Consider the following 20,387-nt stretch of genomic DNA (forward strand, 5'->3'; position numbering starts at 1 on the left):
GGAAGAAAGATAAGGGGATTAGAGAACACTGTATGGGAATATACTGCTAAGAGCTTGTCAACTGGATTCCACTCTCTTTGCTATTTGTGTGTCTATTTGGGAGGAGGTGTTGTATATGTACATTTGTAAATATAATTGTATAATAATAAGGATAAATAAAACTTCCAACTGACACAGCCTATTTGTGCCTCTTTTGTCTCCATTGCATCATCCTTTTGGGCACTCACAACTCCTAAGAGAATTTAGTGTTATAGCATTCACAACCACACAGCATTAAAAGGAAAATCTATTTATGTTGAAAAGATGCTTGCCCTGGGGGAGGAGCTTGAGAAGCATTAAAAACTCAGTAAAACTTTCCTAATGCAATTAAGCTCGCTCTCTTCCCCTATTCAATTCTGGATTCACCTTACTGTTCACTGGCAGTTAATAATTCAGCTTTTTATCCCTTCGGGTGCATAACAACCTGGACAATAGGAAATTTTCATATATTTTGTTTCAAACAATCAGTCAACAAGTATCAATAAGCACAAAGACAAAAAGTGAAACTGTGATGAAGGTGTTTTTGTACCATGGGCAGAACCAATAAAAGACAAGGTAGTTAGGAAGAGAGGGCAGGAGAAGCTGGGAGTAGGGTGGAAAATAGTTCAATCAGGTACAAAAAAAAGATGCTTTAGTTTGGTCTTGAGTGAGGGACTCCATGGAGCAGAGAAGGGTGCACCCCAGCAAGGAGATAGTAGATAAAATACCATAAAAAAGGAAAAGAAGTCTAGGTCAGCTGGACTGTGGTTTTTGAAAGGGGAGGTTGGAAAAACAGGTTGAAGACAGTTGAAAAACCAAACAGAAATTTTCCTATTTTAACCTTGAGACAATAGACAATCAGTAGAGACAACTGATTAACAAGCTTAAATCTGTGATTAAGGAAAACACTCTGGCAGCTACTAGAAGTTGTTAAAGGGGGGGGGGGAGATTTGAGACTGGGAGACCATTCAGGAGACTACTGAAATATGTCAAGTGGTATCAGGTTGTCAATAAGACAAAAAGGGAAAATGATTGATGCTGGAGGGGATGTGGGAAAACTGGGACACTAATGCATTGTTGGTGGAGCTGAGAACTGATCCAACCTTTCTGGAGAGCAATTTGGAATTATGCTCAAAGGACAACAAAACTGTGTATATTCTTTGATCTAGCAATACCACTAAGGTCTCTATTCCAAAGAGATCATAAAAAGGGGGGAAAGACTTGTGCAAAAATACTTATAGCAGCTTTTTTTTTAAGGTTTTTTCAAGGCAATGGGCTTAAGTGGCTTGCCCAAGGCCACACGGCTAGGTAAGTATTAAGTGTCTGAGGCTGGATTTGAACTCAGGTACTCCTGACTCCAAGGCCAGTGCTCTATCCACTGTGCCACCTAGCCGCCCCTAGCAGCTCTTTATGTAGCAGCAAACATTGAAAATTGAGGGGATGTCTAACAATTGAGAAATGGCTGAACAAATTGTGGTATATGAATGTGATAGAATACCACTGTTCTGTAAGAAATCATGAAGAGGTGAACTTCAGAAAATCCAGGAACTGATACTGAATGAAGTGAGCAGAACCAGAACACTGTACACATTAACAACAACATTGTATGATGATTAATTATGATAGCCTTAGCTCTTCTCAGCAGTATTAATAAAGATAATCCAGATCCAGAGAAAGAACTGAGAGTCTGAATGCAGATCAAGGGATACTATTTTCTGTTTTTAAAGTCTGTTTTATGCTTTATGTTTTTTCCTTCTAATGGTCTCCCCCTTTCGTTCTGATTCTTTTTTTTACAATGACTAATATGGAAGCGTTTAACATAGTTATGCATATATAACCTTTATTAGATTACTTACTGTTAAAGGGAGAGGAGAAGGAAGGGGGAAAATGGGGAACTTAAAATTTTACTAAAAAATGTTGAAAACTATCTTTGCAAAATTATCTTTGTAGTTGGAATAATTAATAAATAATTTTTTAAAAAAGAAAGAAATATGCCAGATGGGAGATGAGAGCCTAATCTAAGGTGGTGACTATGAGTAGAGAAAGAGGTCAGACACTAAAGATGTAAAGGCACAAACAGCAAGATCTGGTAAACGACTGGATATCTAGGGTGAGGGAGTGAAGACTTCAAGAACAAGGTCGAAATCTGGAAAAACTGGAAGAATGCTCAACAAATTAGAGAAGTTCCACAAAAGGGAAAAAGGAAAAGAACATGAGTGCTTTCCCCTCAATATTCTTGGATCTCACTAAAAAGGCCCTCCAATGTTCTTGATGGATTTAATCTGCCATCCAGAAACATTCTAGATTAAGACATGATTCATGAATAGCAAACACTTTAGAAAAGCATAAATTTCCCTGTTAGGCCTAACTTGACGGTAAAACATTGAATGGAGACTTCTGTGGTCACATATGCATGAGAAGACTCAGCAATTATCAGATCCAGTCTTTTTGCTAATCTTGTGCAATACCTTTCAACTGTTAAGATATAATCTGCTATAGAGAATCATTTGCAAAACTTTCCTATTCCCCCTTGTTATTTTCAAGTATAACCCTGACATAAATAGACCATTCTCCTAAAGGACAAAGAAGAAAAAGCAGATAAATGACTGGTAGTTATTTATGTTCTGACTGCTTCTCCTGGGAATTTAAACAACCTATAATTTTTCCCCATTCTTTTTGACATCTCTCCCACTCCTTCCCCTTACCTATCCTTCATCTTTACTGTGACCTCCAGTATATCTATCCATTGCTATTGTGGTATCAATTCTTTCCATGGAAATCTTGACCCTAACCCTATAATTAACCAATCTGATTTTACAGTGTACTCCACTCTTGTTTCTTAATTCTATTGTGACTCATACTCCTACATATAAGCACTCTGTCTAAAGAAATATAAATTTTGATCATTTATATTTTGCAATGTATGTTGGGGTTTGAGGGCTAGAGTTTTTTCTCCCTACTTATTTATTTTAACATTATTTGCTTGAAAAATTGGAATAATTAACTCTTGTTAGTTTTCTTTTTCATTGTTAGTAATTTTCATTTATGATTTCTTGAAATACTGCTCTGAAAAAACCAAGCTTTGACAAAGTTCATTAAGATTCAAATGAAGCTACCAGACTATTCCTTTAAACTTAAATCACTCTGGCTCTCAATGACTGGCCAATAATAGGCCCCAGCCCAAGCATCACTGGTTCACTGATGGGGTTCTGATGGCTCAGAGTGAGTGTAAATGGCAACTGTTTCCATTTGGTCTAGAAACTCTGACAGTCTTCTGCCTAACTGATTCTTCTGTGAAGACAGACTAGGTCATCTTTTACTTCAATTCCCAAATAGCCTTTTAACTACTGAATGGGTCTTGCCTCAGACAAACAGACATGAGAAAGACTTTAGCTTAAAAGACCAAGGTTTCCCATAGCCATCACAAGTCTTTCCTAACCTATGTCTTGCCAGTGGACTTCAACGACTCTGGATGAGGGAGTTCAACTGATGACTTTTGCAAAGCTCTGGCTCACTTAAATCCAATTCATTTGCAAGTGAAGACATCATCCTCCTGATGTCATTGAGAATGAAGAGCATACAATAAACAATCTTGATTTATATAAAGCCAGACCCCTAACCAAGGCAACACCCAATTACCCCACACAGTTTCTTTATTCCTTTTCCCTAAAGTCACATAATTGTGACAACTGGATCCAATATAAATTTACTATCAAATCTTAGCTGCAGTACGGCAATCCTTTCATTCTGTTTTGACTACTGTGTTCCTGTCTGTTCCAAATCTTTTCAAGTCCCATACACTACTGCCTCCCATCTCTCTCTCAGCAAAGTACTCTGACCTGAATCAAGGAAATAAATAGAGGTCATAAGCTTTCTTTTATGCTGAATTCTACACTACAAAATTCCCTAATAACCCCAGTGCCCCTTCTTTATTTTGCTCCTGTCTCTGGAAAACAAATGCTCTCTTCCATGTGTCCTTGTTCCCACAGCTTCCACTATCATTCACAAATTTGACCCACTGATCATCTTCTTCTAGTATTGTTCCTTTCCCTCAAAGAGGTACCAAAACAATATTTGTAAGATGTCACTCCTCTGCTCAAGAAGTTTCAGCATCTCAACTGCCTGTAAATTCACATATAAATTTCTTCAATGGGGATTGAGATTCCAATCTGCCTTCTGAGAAATACTTTTTATCATATATATAATTATTTATATTATCCCCCACCCACCCAATTTTCTGTTCTAAGCTGGCCTAAAAGGTGCTATTCCTCAAAAAGGATATTCTATCTCCTGCCTCCATGTCTTACATAGAACAAACTCCACATCGGGAATGCAATTCCTTCTCATCCCTATATCTCAGAATTCACCATGGGCTTTCTTCAAGTTTCAGTATAATGTCTACTACCTTCTACATGAGGTATTTCTTGATCTTCCCAGTTGTTCATGCTGCCTCAAATTTCATGAAATGCTTCCTTATTTAATTGTGTACTGGCTGTATTTCCCAAGAGAAACATCAAACTTCTTGAAAGCAGGGACTTCCATTTCCGCCCTTGTATTCTCAATACCAAGTACAGGGTCTTAGATGAAGTGCTTAATAAATTTCATTTATCTGAATGAAACCTGGTTTGTTGAATTAAATTCCCCTCCTGAGGTAGCTCAGGAAATGATTTTTCAATGCTATGAAAATTGTTATTTCCAAGATAAGTTTCTTAGATGAAAATTATCTCAATTGACCAGGTTTTCTGACTTTGACTTCCTATGTGTTATTTTTAAGAACAGCTCCTAATTTTTGGAAAACAATGCACATATATAATGAATAGTTTTACTGTGTATAATAGTTGAAAACACAGTAAAAGTATTGTCTTGAGGTAACTTTATGGTAGGAAGATGGAAATTTTTTAAATCAAAGGCTACTGAGCCAAAGGAAAAATCAAATAAGTAAAATGAAATTCATTATTTTATCTTCTTGAAAAATAATATACTAAGTACAGCTCCTTTACTTTTTTTTTTGCAAGGCAATGGGGTTAAGTGGCTTGCTCAAGACCACACAGCTAAGTAATTATTAAATGTCTGAGACCGGATTTGAACCCAGATACTACTGACTCAAGGCACGGTGCTTTATCCACTGCGCCACCTAGCTGCCCTCCTTTACTTTTTCAATTAAGGACAGGGAACAAAAATAAATTAAATAAGTACAATAAACAAAATTATACTTAGGTCTATATTATATTAAAGGAGAGAAACATATCCAGGACAAAAAAAAGGAGAAGGAAAGAAATAAGAAAAAAAAAGACAAGGAATAGGAAAAAATGTCCAGAAGTCCCACTCCCCAAATTTCAATCCTGTCACGTACACTGCTGGTACATGAGAACTGGAGCTTTTCTTCCCAAATGCTTGTTGCTTACTCTCAAGACCCTGAAACCTCTATAGTCTGGCCTTTTGTTCATTTGAAGTAGGTCTAATATTTTCCTCCTTACCCCATTTCTTTTTCCATCTGAATTTATCTAAACTGGTCTTAGAACATCCTGAAAAGAGGGCCACCAATTCTCTTCTGGTCTACCTGTTTTCTAGTTTATACATGATTGGCCGCATGTGATTACTATTGCCCAAGAATCTGTCCTGAGTCCTCCTCTCCTTCTATAATATTTCACTTGGTGATCTGATCAGCTCCCATAGATTAACTTATATCCATGCAAATGAGACTCAGATCTATTTACACTTACCTCTCACCTGACTTTTCAAACACTTTAACAGGATGTCCCATAAATGTTGTAAACCTGACATGTTAAGATGGAACTCATTATCTTTTCCTATAAGCCTTCGCCTCTTCCTAACTTTCTGATTGCTGTTAAGGACACCACCATCCTAGTCCGAGGCTCAAAATAGTTGTCTTCTTTTGCGTCTATTCTTCCCCCCCCCCCCATTAATCTGTAAGTTTTTTGAGATCAAGAACTGTATTTTACTTTTCTTTTTAGCTATTACAGAGTAGGCACTTAAAGGCTTCTGTTTGTCTTATTCAACCTCTTTCATTTTGTGAAAAATATCTTTTCTAATTAGATGAGTTTATGGGGATTCTGTTTTCATATGTCTGAGACTTTCAATATTTAATATTCTCTTTATGAATGTTCAATGGAATGCTTTTGAAATAGTCTTTTTCCTGGGTTAACTTTTTAAAGTGAGCAGTTAGATAGCATTGTAGATAGAGTGCTCGGTCTAGAGTCAAGAAGGCTCGGAAACTTACTAGCTGTGTCATTTAAGTCATTTAATTGTTTGCCTCAGGTTCCTCTTTTTTAAAAAATGAGCTGGAGAAGAAAATGGCAAATTACTCCAGTATCTTGGTCAAGAAAATTTCAAAGGGGGTCATAAAAAATTGGAAACAAATGAAATGACTCAACAATACCAAAACATTCTAAAACATTCATTTTTCTGGTTATTTGATAATATTTGCCCCCTCATTCTTGAAGACCATGACACCAGGGAGGTGATATCATGGCAAGCACATGATGAGTGAGGGAATGCTATGCTAAGTCACCAGCCTCACTTTCTTGTCCAGAGCCATCTGAATCCAGTGGCCACATATGAATCAGGACTACTAGAGATGGCCCTGGGCTTGAGGCAATCAAGATTAAATGATTTGCCTAAGGTCACACAGCTACTAAATATCTGAGGTCACATTTGAACTCCCTCCCTCCTGATTCCAAGATCAGTATGCTAACCACTGTACCACCAAGCTGCCCCTCTGCTGAATTATTTGTACTATGAACACTATTCTAATAGAACAGGTCCAATTTTATTCATTCATTCATTCATCCATTTGCAAGGCAATGGGGTTAAGTGGTTTGCCCAAGGCCACACAGCTAGGTAATTATTAAGTGTCTGAGGTCACATTTGAACTCAGGTACTCCTGACTCCAGGGCTGGTGCTCTATCCACTGCGCCACCTAGCGGCCCCTGAACAGGTCCAATTTTAAAGAGTAACATCTCTTTTTATTTTTTAATTACAAAGGACACTCCAAAAGATAACTTACAAAATTAAACAACTAATTAACAAAACAATTAAAATAGAACAATTAAGGACCAAAAAAATAGAAAGACCCGAAAGAAATAGATGATTAAATTTTATGAAAAAACAAAGATAAATTAATACATTGAGGGTTATCAACTATTGTTATGGCAGAGGCACAGAACTGTTATTTCTTAAACCAGAATTATAAATGTATTGGTTATAAGAAATATACCAGAAGCAGAAAAATAGAATTAAATAAGGGGTTGGAACAGAATCTATTATGCTTTAGGCAGGGATAATAATTATGCTCTCAGACAAAGCAACAGCAAATATAGATCTAAAAAGAGATAGATTGAGATTAACAGGTAAACCATTTTTTTTAGATTTTTTTTTTTTGCAAGACAAATGGGGTTAAGTGGCTTACTTAAGGCCACACAGCTAGGTAATTATTAAGTGCCTGAGGCTGTTTTTGAACTCAGGTATTCCTGACTCCAGGGCAGGTACTCTATCAACTGAACCACCTAGCTGCCCCAGGCAAACTACATTTTGCAAAAAAGGTACCACAGACAATGAATTATTTAATCTAAACATGCATGCACCAAATGTTTTAGCATCTAAATTCCTAAAGGAAAAGTAAGATTACTTATAAAAGAAATATATAGTAAAAGAATAAAAGTAGGGGACCTTAATTTATCTCTTACAGACCTATGTAAATCTAACATAAAAAATAAAAGATGAAAAACCTGAACAGAATTTTAGAAAATTTATACATCATAGCTTCTGGGAATCAAAGAATAAGAATAGAAAGGAATATACCTATTTTTAGCTATTGAATCAACTTCACAAAAACTGACCAAGTATCAGGGTATAAAAATCTCCCAAATCAAATGGGTTTCTTATATGGATTTCTAATAAAGGTCAAGGCAAAGGTACTGAATAGATATTCAAAGAAAGCATTTCAGTGGTGCCTGACTTAATGTCATGCAACTATTTTATTCTGATTTACCATGAGGCTTAAATAAAGCCTTAACTGAGGCCATCTCCCTCAGGTTCCTCTCCCCTCTGACAGGAGAGCTAAACTCTTTTCATGCCTTCCTTTATAGGAGACAGAAATTCTCCAGTGCTCACTCCACTTGGTATTGGCTGCCTGGCTTCAATTCCAAGGAATTGAATTCAATTCCAAGCTTCTCCTGGCCCTCCATCCTTTCTGATCTCCTTTTGTGCATAGTCTCCCCATTAGAAGATAAGCTACTAGAAGGCAAGGAATTGTTTTTCTTTTCATTAATTGTATCACCAATGTTTACCACAATGCCTGGCACATAATAGGGACTCAATAAAGATTTATTGGATTGATCCAAATTAATATTCAAAAATTAATTAAATCCTAGTATGTGAAAACACTGTACCTGATGCTGGGAATGTTAAAAAAAAAGCACACATACATGTACCAAAGATGTACAGAAGATATAAGTAATGTGAAGATGGAGAGAGCAATGGCATATAATTAGTGGGATGTTTTGATATAAGCTACAAGAAGAGGTGAGGAAGGATATGAATTCGAAATTTGATGGATTTGTACACAAGCAGAGCAAAAGAAAATGGAACTGTGTATGGAAAACAACTACTGAATCAGTTTAAGGCAGGAACACAGGAAGGGAAATAATATGAAATAAGTCCAGAAAAAATAGGTGAGAATATTGAAGAGGTAAGTTTGTTTAGACAGTTAAGTTTCATTTGTTATACCTGTGAAACCAGTTATCTAGATTTGGGAGTCATCAGCCTAATCAAGAATTAAACTGAGAGCTGGGATGGCTATCTTAAGACACTGGAAAGACCTGTCTTGTGAGGGAAAACTTCTTTTATTTGTCTCCAGAGTGTAGAGCTAGGAACAATGGACAAAAGCTTCAATGAGCTCCAATAAAGGACTGATGTTAGGAAAAGCTTCCTAAAGGAATGTAGCATGGATTCCCCTTTCTTCCTGGGTCTTCAAACAGGGATTACATGACTACTTGTTGGGTATGTCATGTTTTAGATTCCTTTTGTTTGTGCAATGAATTCCTGAAATCTCTTTCTTTTCTCACATTTTGGTTGTGATAAAACTTTAGGTAGTACCCACCCTTTGTGAACAAGAATAAAAAGATGAGAGAGACCCTTTCTTTTCAGGAAAGGGTCAGACCAAATTGAAGGATCAAGCTAGCAGCAGTACAGAAACTGAGGGAGAAGACTGTCCAAGAGTTGACAGAGTCAAAAGCCAATGTCAAACTAGCCTTGGAATCATCCCTGACTCTTGATTCTGCCTTATCTTCATATACAGTATTTTCCCAAGTCATGTTGTCCATCCATTTACTTCATTAATTCTTTCCTTTAAGAACCAGAAAGATCTTATAAAGAATTAGAATAAGAAATATAAGAAACTTGAAAACAAAAAAACTTGGCCTCAACCCCAGAAAATTTTAAGTATTATTTTTGACCAAGACTTTTTTTTTTGTTTTTTTGCAAGGCAATGGGGTTAAGTGACTTGTCCAGGCTCACACAGATAGGTTAATTATTGAGTGTCTTGAGGTCACATTGGAACTCAGGTCCTCCAAAATCCAGGGCTGGTGTTCTATCCACTGTGCCAACTAACTGCCCCCTGACCAAGACTGTATTTCAAAAATTTTTTAAAGTCATGGGGGCTCTCTCATCACATTCAACTTAGATCAATGCATACTATGGGAATGAAGTAAAGACTAACAAATTGCCTTCTGTGGGGGGTGGGGAAGGGAGGCAAGATTGGGGGGAAAATTATAGAACTCAAAATAAATAAAATCTTTCTAAAATTAAAAAAAAGCCATAAGGGGACAGGATGGCAACCTAACTTTAAAAAAGATCCTCTGGACCAGATATGAAAATTAAGAGAACCTCAGAGGAATAAAAGAGTTAAGTACTCAGATGAGTATTTTTCAATTGTGATTAAGTTACTATCTTAAATTAATCATCATAGTGTGATAAAAACCAATTACAGTATTGTATTAGTACCCGTGTATATACTGTATATATTTTGTCTCAGGCTCTGGTTAGTTTAGAGTAGAGGGGTGGGAGTAAGAAGTACACAGAAAAGCAAAAAATAATATTTTAAGAAAATTAATTAAGGAAGCATTTTAGATAAAGAGGCAGGAGAATGGAAGATAAGGAAAGATTATTAGCAATACTGTTTTATGTTCCTTAAATGTGGGGACAGGAAGCAAAACAACTCATAATCTAACGAAATGAAAAAGAATGTAATGAAGAATGGAAAGAGATAAGACAAAATAAAGACATGTTGAAATGAAAGTAGATGGAAATGTAAATGGATTATAAAATGAAAAAAGGAAAAGAGAATAACTTTAAAGTAAAATCCAATAACATGTTATGTATAGGAAATATATCTAATCCCCAAAGAGGTATTCAGATTTAAATTGAGACATATCAAAATTTATCATGTACAACTACTAGGCTTTGCTATGATATCTAATAAAGCTAAATTCAAATAAGAAAGCATTGAGAGCTAAAAATAAGGAAATATGTTTTAAGGTGTCACAAATAAAAAGAGCATATCAATTTTGAGTACATGGGCACCATATATCAGCTATGGCAATAACATTTATGAAGGAAAATTGAATATGAAATAGCTAGAAAACTAATAGTAGTTTCCAGCAACCCAATTTATTAAAATGTGAAATATATTTAAAAAAAGGACAAATTAAAGTTACAAACTTGAACTTGTGAAGAAAGTAGATTTAATATGTGCGTGTATGTATATATATATATACATATATATATATATATGTATATATATATATAAGCATAGGTATAGACATATGTTTGTATACATATATCCTTTACTAAAGTCTTATCCTGAAACCTTGTCACAGGCTTCTTGAAGGTTATGATTAGCACTTGCAAACTGGAAGATGCTACATTAAACCAGAAAGGCTTCATGCATAGCCTTGTAATTTATCTAAGCAGAATCAGACAGAAATAAAGTGATTGCAAAATAATAATTTTTGACAATTAAATTCCTCACTAAATTATAGAATGAATTACATATTATGTCAATAGAGGGATTGAAATTATAATAGATTATAAATATTTTTGAGGTATTAAATTAGAAGCCAAGAATTTACAGCTCCCTCAGCCCCTGCTCAATTGACACTGTATTCTCAGTCCCAGAAAAGTCATAGGTTTATTTGGAAAGGTAAAAATAAATACTATTATTTATGATCTAAAACAAGAAGCATTTGCAGACTGTGAGCTGAACTATAAGATGGCTCATTCCAACTGGTTGAAACTTTGATTCACTGTGCAATACGAAGTGATATAATGGCATGATTCACTTAACTTACATTTTCCTCTAAAATCAAAATATAAATGATTCAGTTTATAGTTTTAAGACTTTTATTCCTCTTTTTTAATTTTTCTAAAGGAAAATGCTACAGGTTGGGTGAATTGAACATGAACATCCCATATAAATAAAGTGGTATCAAACAGTCCTGTAATATTGTTATAGTATTAAATTGAAAATACAATCATTTGGTGCTATTATAAACTACTGAAAAATACCTGAACATAGGTCTAATTAGGATTTACTAATTTAAGGACATTGAATGAGTCTAATTACATTCCTCCAAACATAATCTACATATAAGAATAATAAATTTGATTAGATCAATAACATCAAATAAGGGGATTCATTCTATTTAATTACTAAATTATGAAAAAAAATTTAAGAGACTTACCATATGAGGAACATTTTTCCATTCTTCTTTTCCCAAATCTTGAATTTAGCTGCATGCACTCTTCTTTATTTTTAGGAGCAAAAAAGGACCGTTTGGCATTATGAGGCAATTCAGAATCTGTGAGTTCATCATCTTGCAAAAAAGCTTTGGCAATTTCCATTGCTTCTCTTTCAAGAGAATTTTCTGAGGCTTTGAAGTCAGAAGAAACTTGTAGGATTCTTTTGACGGGAATACCCTCTAAAATTCCATCACCTTCCATGTTCACATTCTTAAGGCCATCTTCTTTTTTCAAAAATGAAACTTCTTTAGCAGGTGTCAATTTGGTTCCTAAAGGTGACTGTATCTCATCTTGCTTAAATTGATCACAAGAAACTTTGGTAGTACCATTATTTTCTGAAGAATTTATTTCAATATTACAATTACTTAAGTTAAGATCTTTGTTACAAGGTTCTTCACTTTTGGAATTCACAATATGTTTTGGGATCTTACTATCATTAATATAAAGAGCTTCTGATGTATTATTTTCTGTAGATTCAGGCAAATGCTCAAGACTACATTCATTTTTCATGAAATCAAATTCTACTAACATACTTTTAACTTTCTTCAATGCATTTTCAGAGATTAAAACTTGTTTTCCACTTGCCGTACTAAATCCAGAGTTGTTATGCAAGTTTACCATATTATTTAATAAGTCTTTCTTTTGGGGTAGATTATTAGTTTTTGTACGTAGCATGGCATTTTCTTCTATTAATGTTTCTGGATGGTTTTCACTACCTAAGGATGTCTTGGATAGTAATTTCTCAGAATTATTTTCTATTTCAGAAAATACTCGTCTAGCTTTCTTTAAGGAATTATCTGATACCTCTACAGGTTTGCCATTTGCTGTACAAAAAATCCCAACAGAAGAGCTATGATTGGGCAGTCTTCCCAAAGTAGACTGATACAAATCAGAAGTTTTAGATTTTATTTGACAATGTGACAGTTCAGAGTCCAACTCTGATTCAGTATTTGTAGATATACTTTCAAGTTGTATTAGTTTACTACATTTTTTATTTGAAACAAAAATATCAGTTGTGGACATATTCCGCTTCTTGCCATCCAATGCCTTAGAAAAATCTTTTACAATTTCCATTTCATTATTTTCTGATTTGGTTTCAATGTCTGGTTTTAGGAACTTATCACAATCATTTTTAAGCATCTCTCTTGCTTTCTGTACGGCTTCATTTGAAATGTGAACTTTCTTGCCACTTGCTGTAGTGAATGCTGGTGGCTTTGCCTTAAGACATGACATTGCTTTATCAGATATCTGTTCTGGGAAGAAATCTGCATTATCTGAATGATAAAAATCGGAACTTTCTGTGTCATGTTTTAAGTTACATTTAATGTTTGACAGATTACTACTTAAATTAGCTGACCCTTGCTTCTCAGAGATATGATTTTTGTCATCTTCAATTGATGATATATTATTTAAAGTATTTAAAGGCATAAGCTTCTTCACATGGACATCAGAGTCTGCTTTAAAATATTCAGCCTCATTAACATAAGAGACAAATATACTTGAAGCTTCAGTTTTTCCTCCTAAATCTTCTAAATCTCTCTCTCTAATCCGTTTTCTTGCTTTCAGTAATGAAGCCTCACTTACAGAAATGCTTTTACCATGGCCTGTGTAAAATCCCAAACCTGAAATTCCAACAGGCAAACTAGCAGACTGCTTTGTATTAGATAATCTACAATTTTCTTTACTTTCTTTATTTTCAGTTAGTTTTTCTTCAAACAAAACACTGTTTGAAGGTTCATTTGAGAGAATACTATCAGCTGTTTTGGGCAGATCTGCAGTTGTAACAGAAACAAGGACTTTTTCATCATCATCCTGATAACTTTGCTTTTTTCCCCACACTTGGGCATTTAATTCAACCATCTCATAAGTTTGTCTATGTTTCTCACTAACTTTTTCTCTTTTTTTAAAAAATTCTGTCTCAAGATTCTTTAGGTTAGTCACATCATTCTCTAAATTTTCTGCAACAAAAAAGTGCTTTACTTTAGCCAAAGATTCATTTGAAATTATAACTTTTTTTCCACTAGCAGTATGAAAACCCATCATACTATGTTCTTTCCATTTTTTGTTTTCCATTTTTGGTCCCTGTTGTATAGACATCAACTGATTTTTAGTAGCCTCAAGAGCTATTTCTTCTGTTTCACTTTCAACTAAGTTTTTTCCCTCTTTTGGTGAAGGTTCCGTTGATTCATTTTGAACAACATTTGGCATTTCCAGTATCAAAGGAAATGAAAAATTATTTAATTCTTTTACTGAGCATTCTTCAGCAAAAAGGTGAGTAACTTTATTAAAAGATTCCTTGGACACTATAATATTTCTACCGCTAGCAGTCTGAAAATGCTGTAGTTCATAGGAATTTTCTTTTTCTCTAATTTTTTGCTCCTTTTGATTGGAAACCAACTGGTCCTCTTCATTTATATTCAAGGTGAACATTTCTTCATCTTTAATAGCTTCTTCCAAGCAAGTTAAATCTAACAATTCTTCCTCAATTTGATAATTTTCTTGTTTTATAAGTTGGTTAGATATTGTCAGTTGTATATTTTGCTGATCAGTCAATAACAAACTATTTACTTCCCTTTGACAGTTATTATTTGAATTTGGTACAACTAATTTACAATTATTTTTATTTAAACTAATAGGCAATGGACAACTGTTCTTTTTATTTTCTGGGTCTTTGCTGCAATTAACTATGTTTTCTTCAACAAAAATACCAGTATTATTCTCAACATTGTTTTGTGGTTTGTAGACACATTTAGCATCTTTCCCTTTAAAATCTTCATTATTATTTGCAATATTGAATGTGGGAACAATATTAGACTTATGAATTTTATCTAAAGAATAATTCCTAAAATTTTGCAGAGGCTTTTCCTCACCAATTTCCTCAATATCACTGAACAATTTCATAGCTTTTTGTAAAGCTTTATTGGAAACATGCATCTTTCTTCCAAGAGCAGAACAAAAGCCTTTAAATTCCATTTCATTTTCAGTAAAAATATCAGTAGAAGTGACTTGTCCAGAGTTAATTTTTGGTAAATCAACAGTTTTTTGCTTTACATTAATTACCCCTTCAGAACACACAATTAAATCTACTTGTTCAAGAGCGCTATTATTAATCTCATTTTTGGCTGCAAAATAGCCATCAGGTTCAACAATGTTCTGGAATTCATAAACATTTAAGTTGCCTAACTCTTTTCCTTTCTTATTAGTAGATATTTCAAGTGTCTGTTCTATAGGACTTGGTTTTCGGAACTGTGTAAACTCAAACTGGCTTCCTGTTTCTTCCAATATTGTGGAAAGCTCTGTAATTTCTGCTTTTTGACTAGCTGTTAGACTGCTATTAAGATCAAGATCTTTTTCTGAAGATAAATCTTCCCGAGTTACCACAATAGCTTTCTTATTAATAACAAATTTATTATTCAGTACATTCTTAGATTTAGAATGGCTTGCCTCTGAATTCCAAGCTGGGAAAGAATTCTTGATTTGTTTTTCAGCATCTAAATCAGTCTTGTTATTTTCTGCTGCTGAAGCCTGCTCTAGGAAAGAGCAACTATTATAGTGTTGTTCAATATCTTTGAAGAAAAGTTTCCCTTTCTTAATGTTGTGTTCTGAGAGTATTATCTCCTTATTAGAAGCTGTTTTGAATCCACTACTGAAATTCTTATTTGAGTCAGGTTCAAAATTTCCTTCCCACTTTCCCAAATAATTATCTTCATTTCTCTTTGATTTCACATTAGTATTAATAGTACTTTTTGAATAAGAATTTTTACATTGTGACATACATTCATAAGTCAATTTTGGAGCCTGCTTTTTATTCTGACTGTCTCTTATAAATTCAGGAGCCACTTCTGATGAAAAAGTATGTTCTGGGTACAAATCTTGAACAGTTTGTTTATAATCCATTTCTGTAGAGTTCTCAGGAGTACTCTTTCCTAAACAAAAGAAATTAGTCTCAAAGAGTTGTCCAGAATTGTCATCAGAATTGTCCATAATCCGTACCTTCTTTTTATCTATTGTGTGAAAAAGGACATTATCTTTATTCAAAAGCAAATGTTCCTTAGTGTATGGTTCAAGAGCTGTTTTTTCTGTAGTCAAAAAAACCTTTTCTTGATCTTTTAGTCTTACAAAGAGTTCAGCATTTTTGTTGACCTGTATCCCCAAAGAAACTGGTGATAGATCTTTGCATTTTTCAGCGGACACTTGTTGAGCTTCCCCCGAAATTTCATTTAAAACTTCAGTTTCTTGATTCCTCTTATAGTGGATATTAGCAAAGCTCACTGTAGGTTCAGAACCAACTTTATTTGTGATAAAAGTCGAATCAGAGTTGCTCCTAAATCTTAGTTTTTGTTTCATTTTGCATAAAGTTTCCTTTTCTCCATAAATTGCAACAGAAAATTCTGGTGGATCCCGAGGAGGTTGAGTAAAAGCATTAATAATGGAATTAATGGGATCATCTAAAGTTCTATTTTTTGTTGCAAACTGAGTATTTTGTCCAATATTCACCAATTCCATTTCTATTTGTTTTGGGGCTAAGAGGCATGTTGCAGGCAAGACTGGTTCTTTTACATCTGAAGCTCTTTGAGTTTTTGGAGTACTGTTGTGGTCTCTTTCTTGAGACTGTGATTGATTACCAACTTCTGCTACAGTTGACTCAAGATCCCCTCTATTCATTTTTACTTCTGTAAAATCCATATCCTGAAATGTTACTTCATTGTGAGGAAAACTGTTTTCATTAAAATAGTCTTCCAGCATTGTTTTGTCATGACTGGTTATGGAGACAGTTTGTTCTTCAAGATTACATTGTAAACATTTTCTTTTGACAGAGGAATCCAAAAAATCTAAGAACAACAAAAAGAGTCCAATTTAGAAACAGTGCTATAATAAACCAAGTAGATGATTTTCACTAGGTTAAAAAAGTCAGCTTTTAAGAGGAGCAAAAGGTTAGGAAGACCTAGCTTAGATTCTTGATTCTAATCCGTACTTATGTCACCTGAGAAAGTCTCTTGATCTCTTTGCATTCTGGGTAACTATGATTATGATTACTAAATCAGTGTTTATATAGACCTCAAGGTTTACAAAGTGCTTTAAAAATACTGTCTCGTTTGACCGTCACAACTTCTGCCCAGTTGGTGATATTTCCAGATAAGGAAACTGAAGGAGGCAGGGGTTAAATTATGTGCCCAGGGTCACATAAGCTAGTAAGTGTGAGATCATATTTGAACCTATATTTTTCTGACTCTGGGCCCAGTACTCTATCCAATGGTAACATGTATTGTTATAATTTCTTATCTGAGAAATCCCTATACCTATGAAATCTCTCTATATTTTACAAAATGTAGTTTTTAAAAATCTAGAGTAGTTTATGATTCCAAGACATTTCTCACAAATTTATAATACATTCACTTTAACTGTTCTTTAATTTATGTAGCACAATATCAAGTAAAAGGTTAGAAATTTTAAAGAAATTTCCTCCCTTACATTTCCTAGTCTAGATAATTTCTAAGTTCTAACATTTTTTAAGTTTTACAACCTACAAATATAGACTTGTATGAATGTAAATATTGTGTCATAAAGATCTTCAAAATGGAACAATTTGGAGTCCTTTCCTCCTCCCATCTCCCCCCCCCCCCAAGGCTATCTTGTGAATTTGAATAACTAATCATGGAAACTGGTTCAAAGTTTACCAAGTGTTCAATGAGCAAAAAATTAGTGAATTTGTCTAAGATGACAGCTAAAAATTAATGTCAAATATGGAGCATCTAGGTGATGCAGTAGAAAGAACACAAGTCCTGGCGTCAGGAGGACCTGAGTTCAAATCTGAATTCAGACATTTAATAATTACCTAGTTGTGTGATTTTGGGCAAAATCACTTAACTGCATTGCCTTGCAAAAACCAAAAAAAAAAAATTAATGGCAAATATAGGTTAAGCTCATAATATTCCTTAAGTCTTAATTTCTTTTCAGGAATTCCAAGGCTAAGGAATATCACTGGAGAAATTAATAAAATAGTTTTGACTTTATGCACTATAAACTTGTTACATAAACCTAGCTTTGCCTCACTGCTGTATGACTACACTTTTCTACATTTATCTTGTCCCAAGTATACCATACCTCTTCTCCTTTTCTTTTACTTCAAAAAGAACACTGAAGTTTCTCAGCATCATTTTTTGTCTCCTTCCTTCTAATCACAGATGAAGTATCCCTGATCCTCACTAAAGTTAGTACCTCTACTTATGTTCTTAATTCTATCTTTCTTGCTTCCTCCAAGACTTAGCTTTAGCAGTTATTCTCTATCTCTCATATAGCTACCATTTGCTGGTTCTTTCATATCTGTTTACCCATAAACTAGTCTTCCCTTGAGCTTTTTACTCTATTAAAATTTTATCTCACAACTTGCCTACCATTCACATTTCTAAATTGGAGGTTAGAAGTGAACTAAAAATTTTGTTCTATTCAGAATGCCTCCACTTCATTACTCCCACCCTTCTCAGTACCTTGGCAAATCAACCTTCCTTCTCTATCATTCCATTAAACAGCTATTTAAAAAGTTAATGCCAATGACTACCTAAAAGCAAATTAAATGCTCTTTATACTTGACCTCCATGAAGCTTTTGACATTGCCAAACTTTCACATTTTTACAGAGCTTACCCACTGTTCTACAAATAGTTTATACAGTCACAAAACAATATGTGTATAAAAAAATATGCACAATTACCCATATCTATCAAGTGACCATTGGTACTAACATCTTTGAAAATAAAAGACAGCAAAAATAAAAAAGTATTTTCTCTATTAAAGAGTGAGATTGTATATGAATCATGGCTGGCATATTGCTAAATAATTTTATTAAGTGTTTTCTATTAAACTTAGAAAAATGATTGCACTGTTATGTTTCAGAAAAATCTATATGACAAATTTTAATACATTTAATATAAAGTTTTTTACCTTAAATGTAATAGCTAGCCAACAGTATTTATTTAACGCCTTGATATTTTTTAAATTCTTACTCTCATTCAGGACATACAAATTTCTAAACACAGGTCTAATTAGTAGTCAAAAAAAAATCAAAGTCTATTAATTACAAATGATCTGAATTTAGATGAAGCAAAAAACATGTTAAATTGATAACAATGTTATTTCTGTGTATTTTTTTAACCAAAGGAGTTTATACACTTAATATATATGCTTAACTCATTATAGGAAAAAATTCCTAACTTATACTCAGTTATAGCAATATAAGTACCTGAAATAGGATTTGTGAACTCAGGACATACTTCAGCAGAATTCAATTCTACATGGGATGATGCAGAATAGTTTGATTCTATTTCTTGACTTGTTTGTGTTTGTTCTCCTTGACAAGATGAATCATCATTCACAATATAAATAAATTTTTTAGTCTTCTTTTTTAATTGAGATATTATTCCTGTACTGTTCAAAGGTGATGAGTTATATTTAGTAATTGCTGGACAGCTTCCTTTACCATCTGTATTTGGAGATAAGGAACCATGATTTTTAGGACAAATAATATCATTTACAAAAGACTTAGGATTTTCCAGTTTATTCCCAAGAACTTTAGAATCTGTTGTAATGTTTGTATTGATTGTGCAAAAGGAAGAACCATCCATGCTTATGCTTTCTTCAGCTGTTTGTCCTATGTTGAACACAGAGTTCAGTGGAGAAATTTTAGGGGACATTTGTTTTAAAAACAGAACATTTTCTTTTTGAGGTGTGGTAATTTTCCCTTCATCCTTCTTATGCACTGATATTTCCACTGATATTAAAGGACTGAGGCTGGAACATTCATTGTCTGAATTTGCTGATCTTTCTCCCGAATTTTGGTCACAAAAAGAAGCCTGTGGCAGTGATATTTTCTCTATCTGTGTTACATCTAGATCAGAAAGGTTTAGTTGAGACCACTGAGTTGCTGAGGATGGCACATCATCCTTCAATAATTCTCCATTAACATTCTCAATGGGATTCTGAATTTCATTTTTTGTTATTTTTGAAATGGATGGATAATGGTATTCTAGTTCAGTTTCAGATGTACTTGAATATTTATCTTTCTTATTTAACTTTTTAGTCTCTTCACTTTCATTAGTTTTTATTTTAAAATATTTTTTCCTAGACTTATCAAGCTTTACTTTTCGTAAATTTCCCATTTTATAAACAGGAAAACTGAATGAGGAATCATCTTTTACAGGTGGATCAATGACATCTTCTACAGGAATATCAACGACTAGATTGCATACTTTATCTTCCAAAACATTTGGCAGATTACTCATCATCTTTTCACTATGGTCTTCAAAGTTATTTCCATCATCAAATGAATCAATCATTTTTTCCAATTCTATTAAATTAAAAATACACCATTATGCAAATCATTTTAAAGATCATTCAGCTCTTATTAAGTCATGAAAAAAATTACATGATAAAAGTTATTGTTATTCCAAAAATATCCAAACATATATATATCTATATATCTATATCTATAGATATACATATATATAATTAGCTGTCTAGAAAAGGGAGAGGGATATCACCAAATTATATGAAA

At 33.8% G+C, this 20,387-nt stretch overlaps 1 protein-coding gene across 4 annotated transcripts in view; it reads right to left on the reverse strand.

The window, feature by feature from the left end:
* Positions 1-20,387, reverse strand: part of BRCA2 (BRCA2 DNA repair associated) — a 78,449-nt gene that overhangs the window by 39,158 nt on the left and 18,904 nt on the right. For 2 of the 4 annotated variants that reach the window (XM_074216081.1, XM_074216080.1), the window contains 2 exons: positions 19,077-20,180; positions 11,781-16,670 (listed from right to left, as the gene is read on the reverse strand). In XM_074216081.1, the coding sequence (XP_074072182.1) occupies positions 11,781-16,670; positions 19,077-20,180 (5,994 nt within the window). The remainder of the gene's footprint in view (positions 1-11,780; positions 16,671-19,076; positions 20,181-20,387) is intronic. The other 2 variants (XM_074216082.1, XM_074216083.1) reach the window with 2 other exon arrangements.

This window comes from Macrotis lagotis, chromosome 1 (genome assembly GCF_037893015.1).
Source record: "Macrotis lagotis isolate mMagLag1 chromosome 1, bilby.v1.9.chrom.fasta, whole genome shotgun sequence".
Taxonomy (NCBI): domain Eukaryota; kingdom Metazoa; phylum Chordata; class Mammalia; order Peramelemorphia; family Peramelidae; genus Macrotis; species Macrotis lagotis.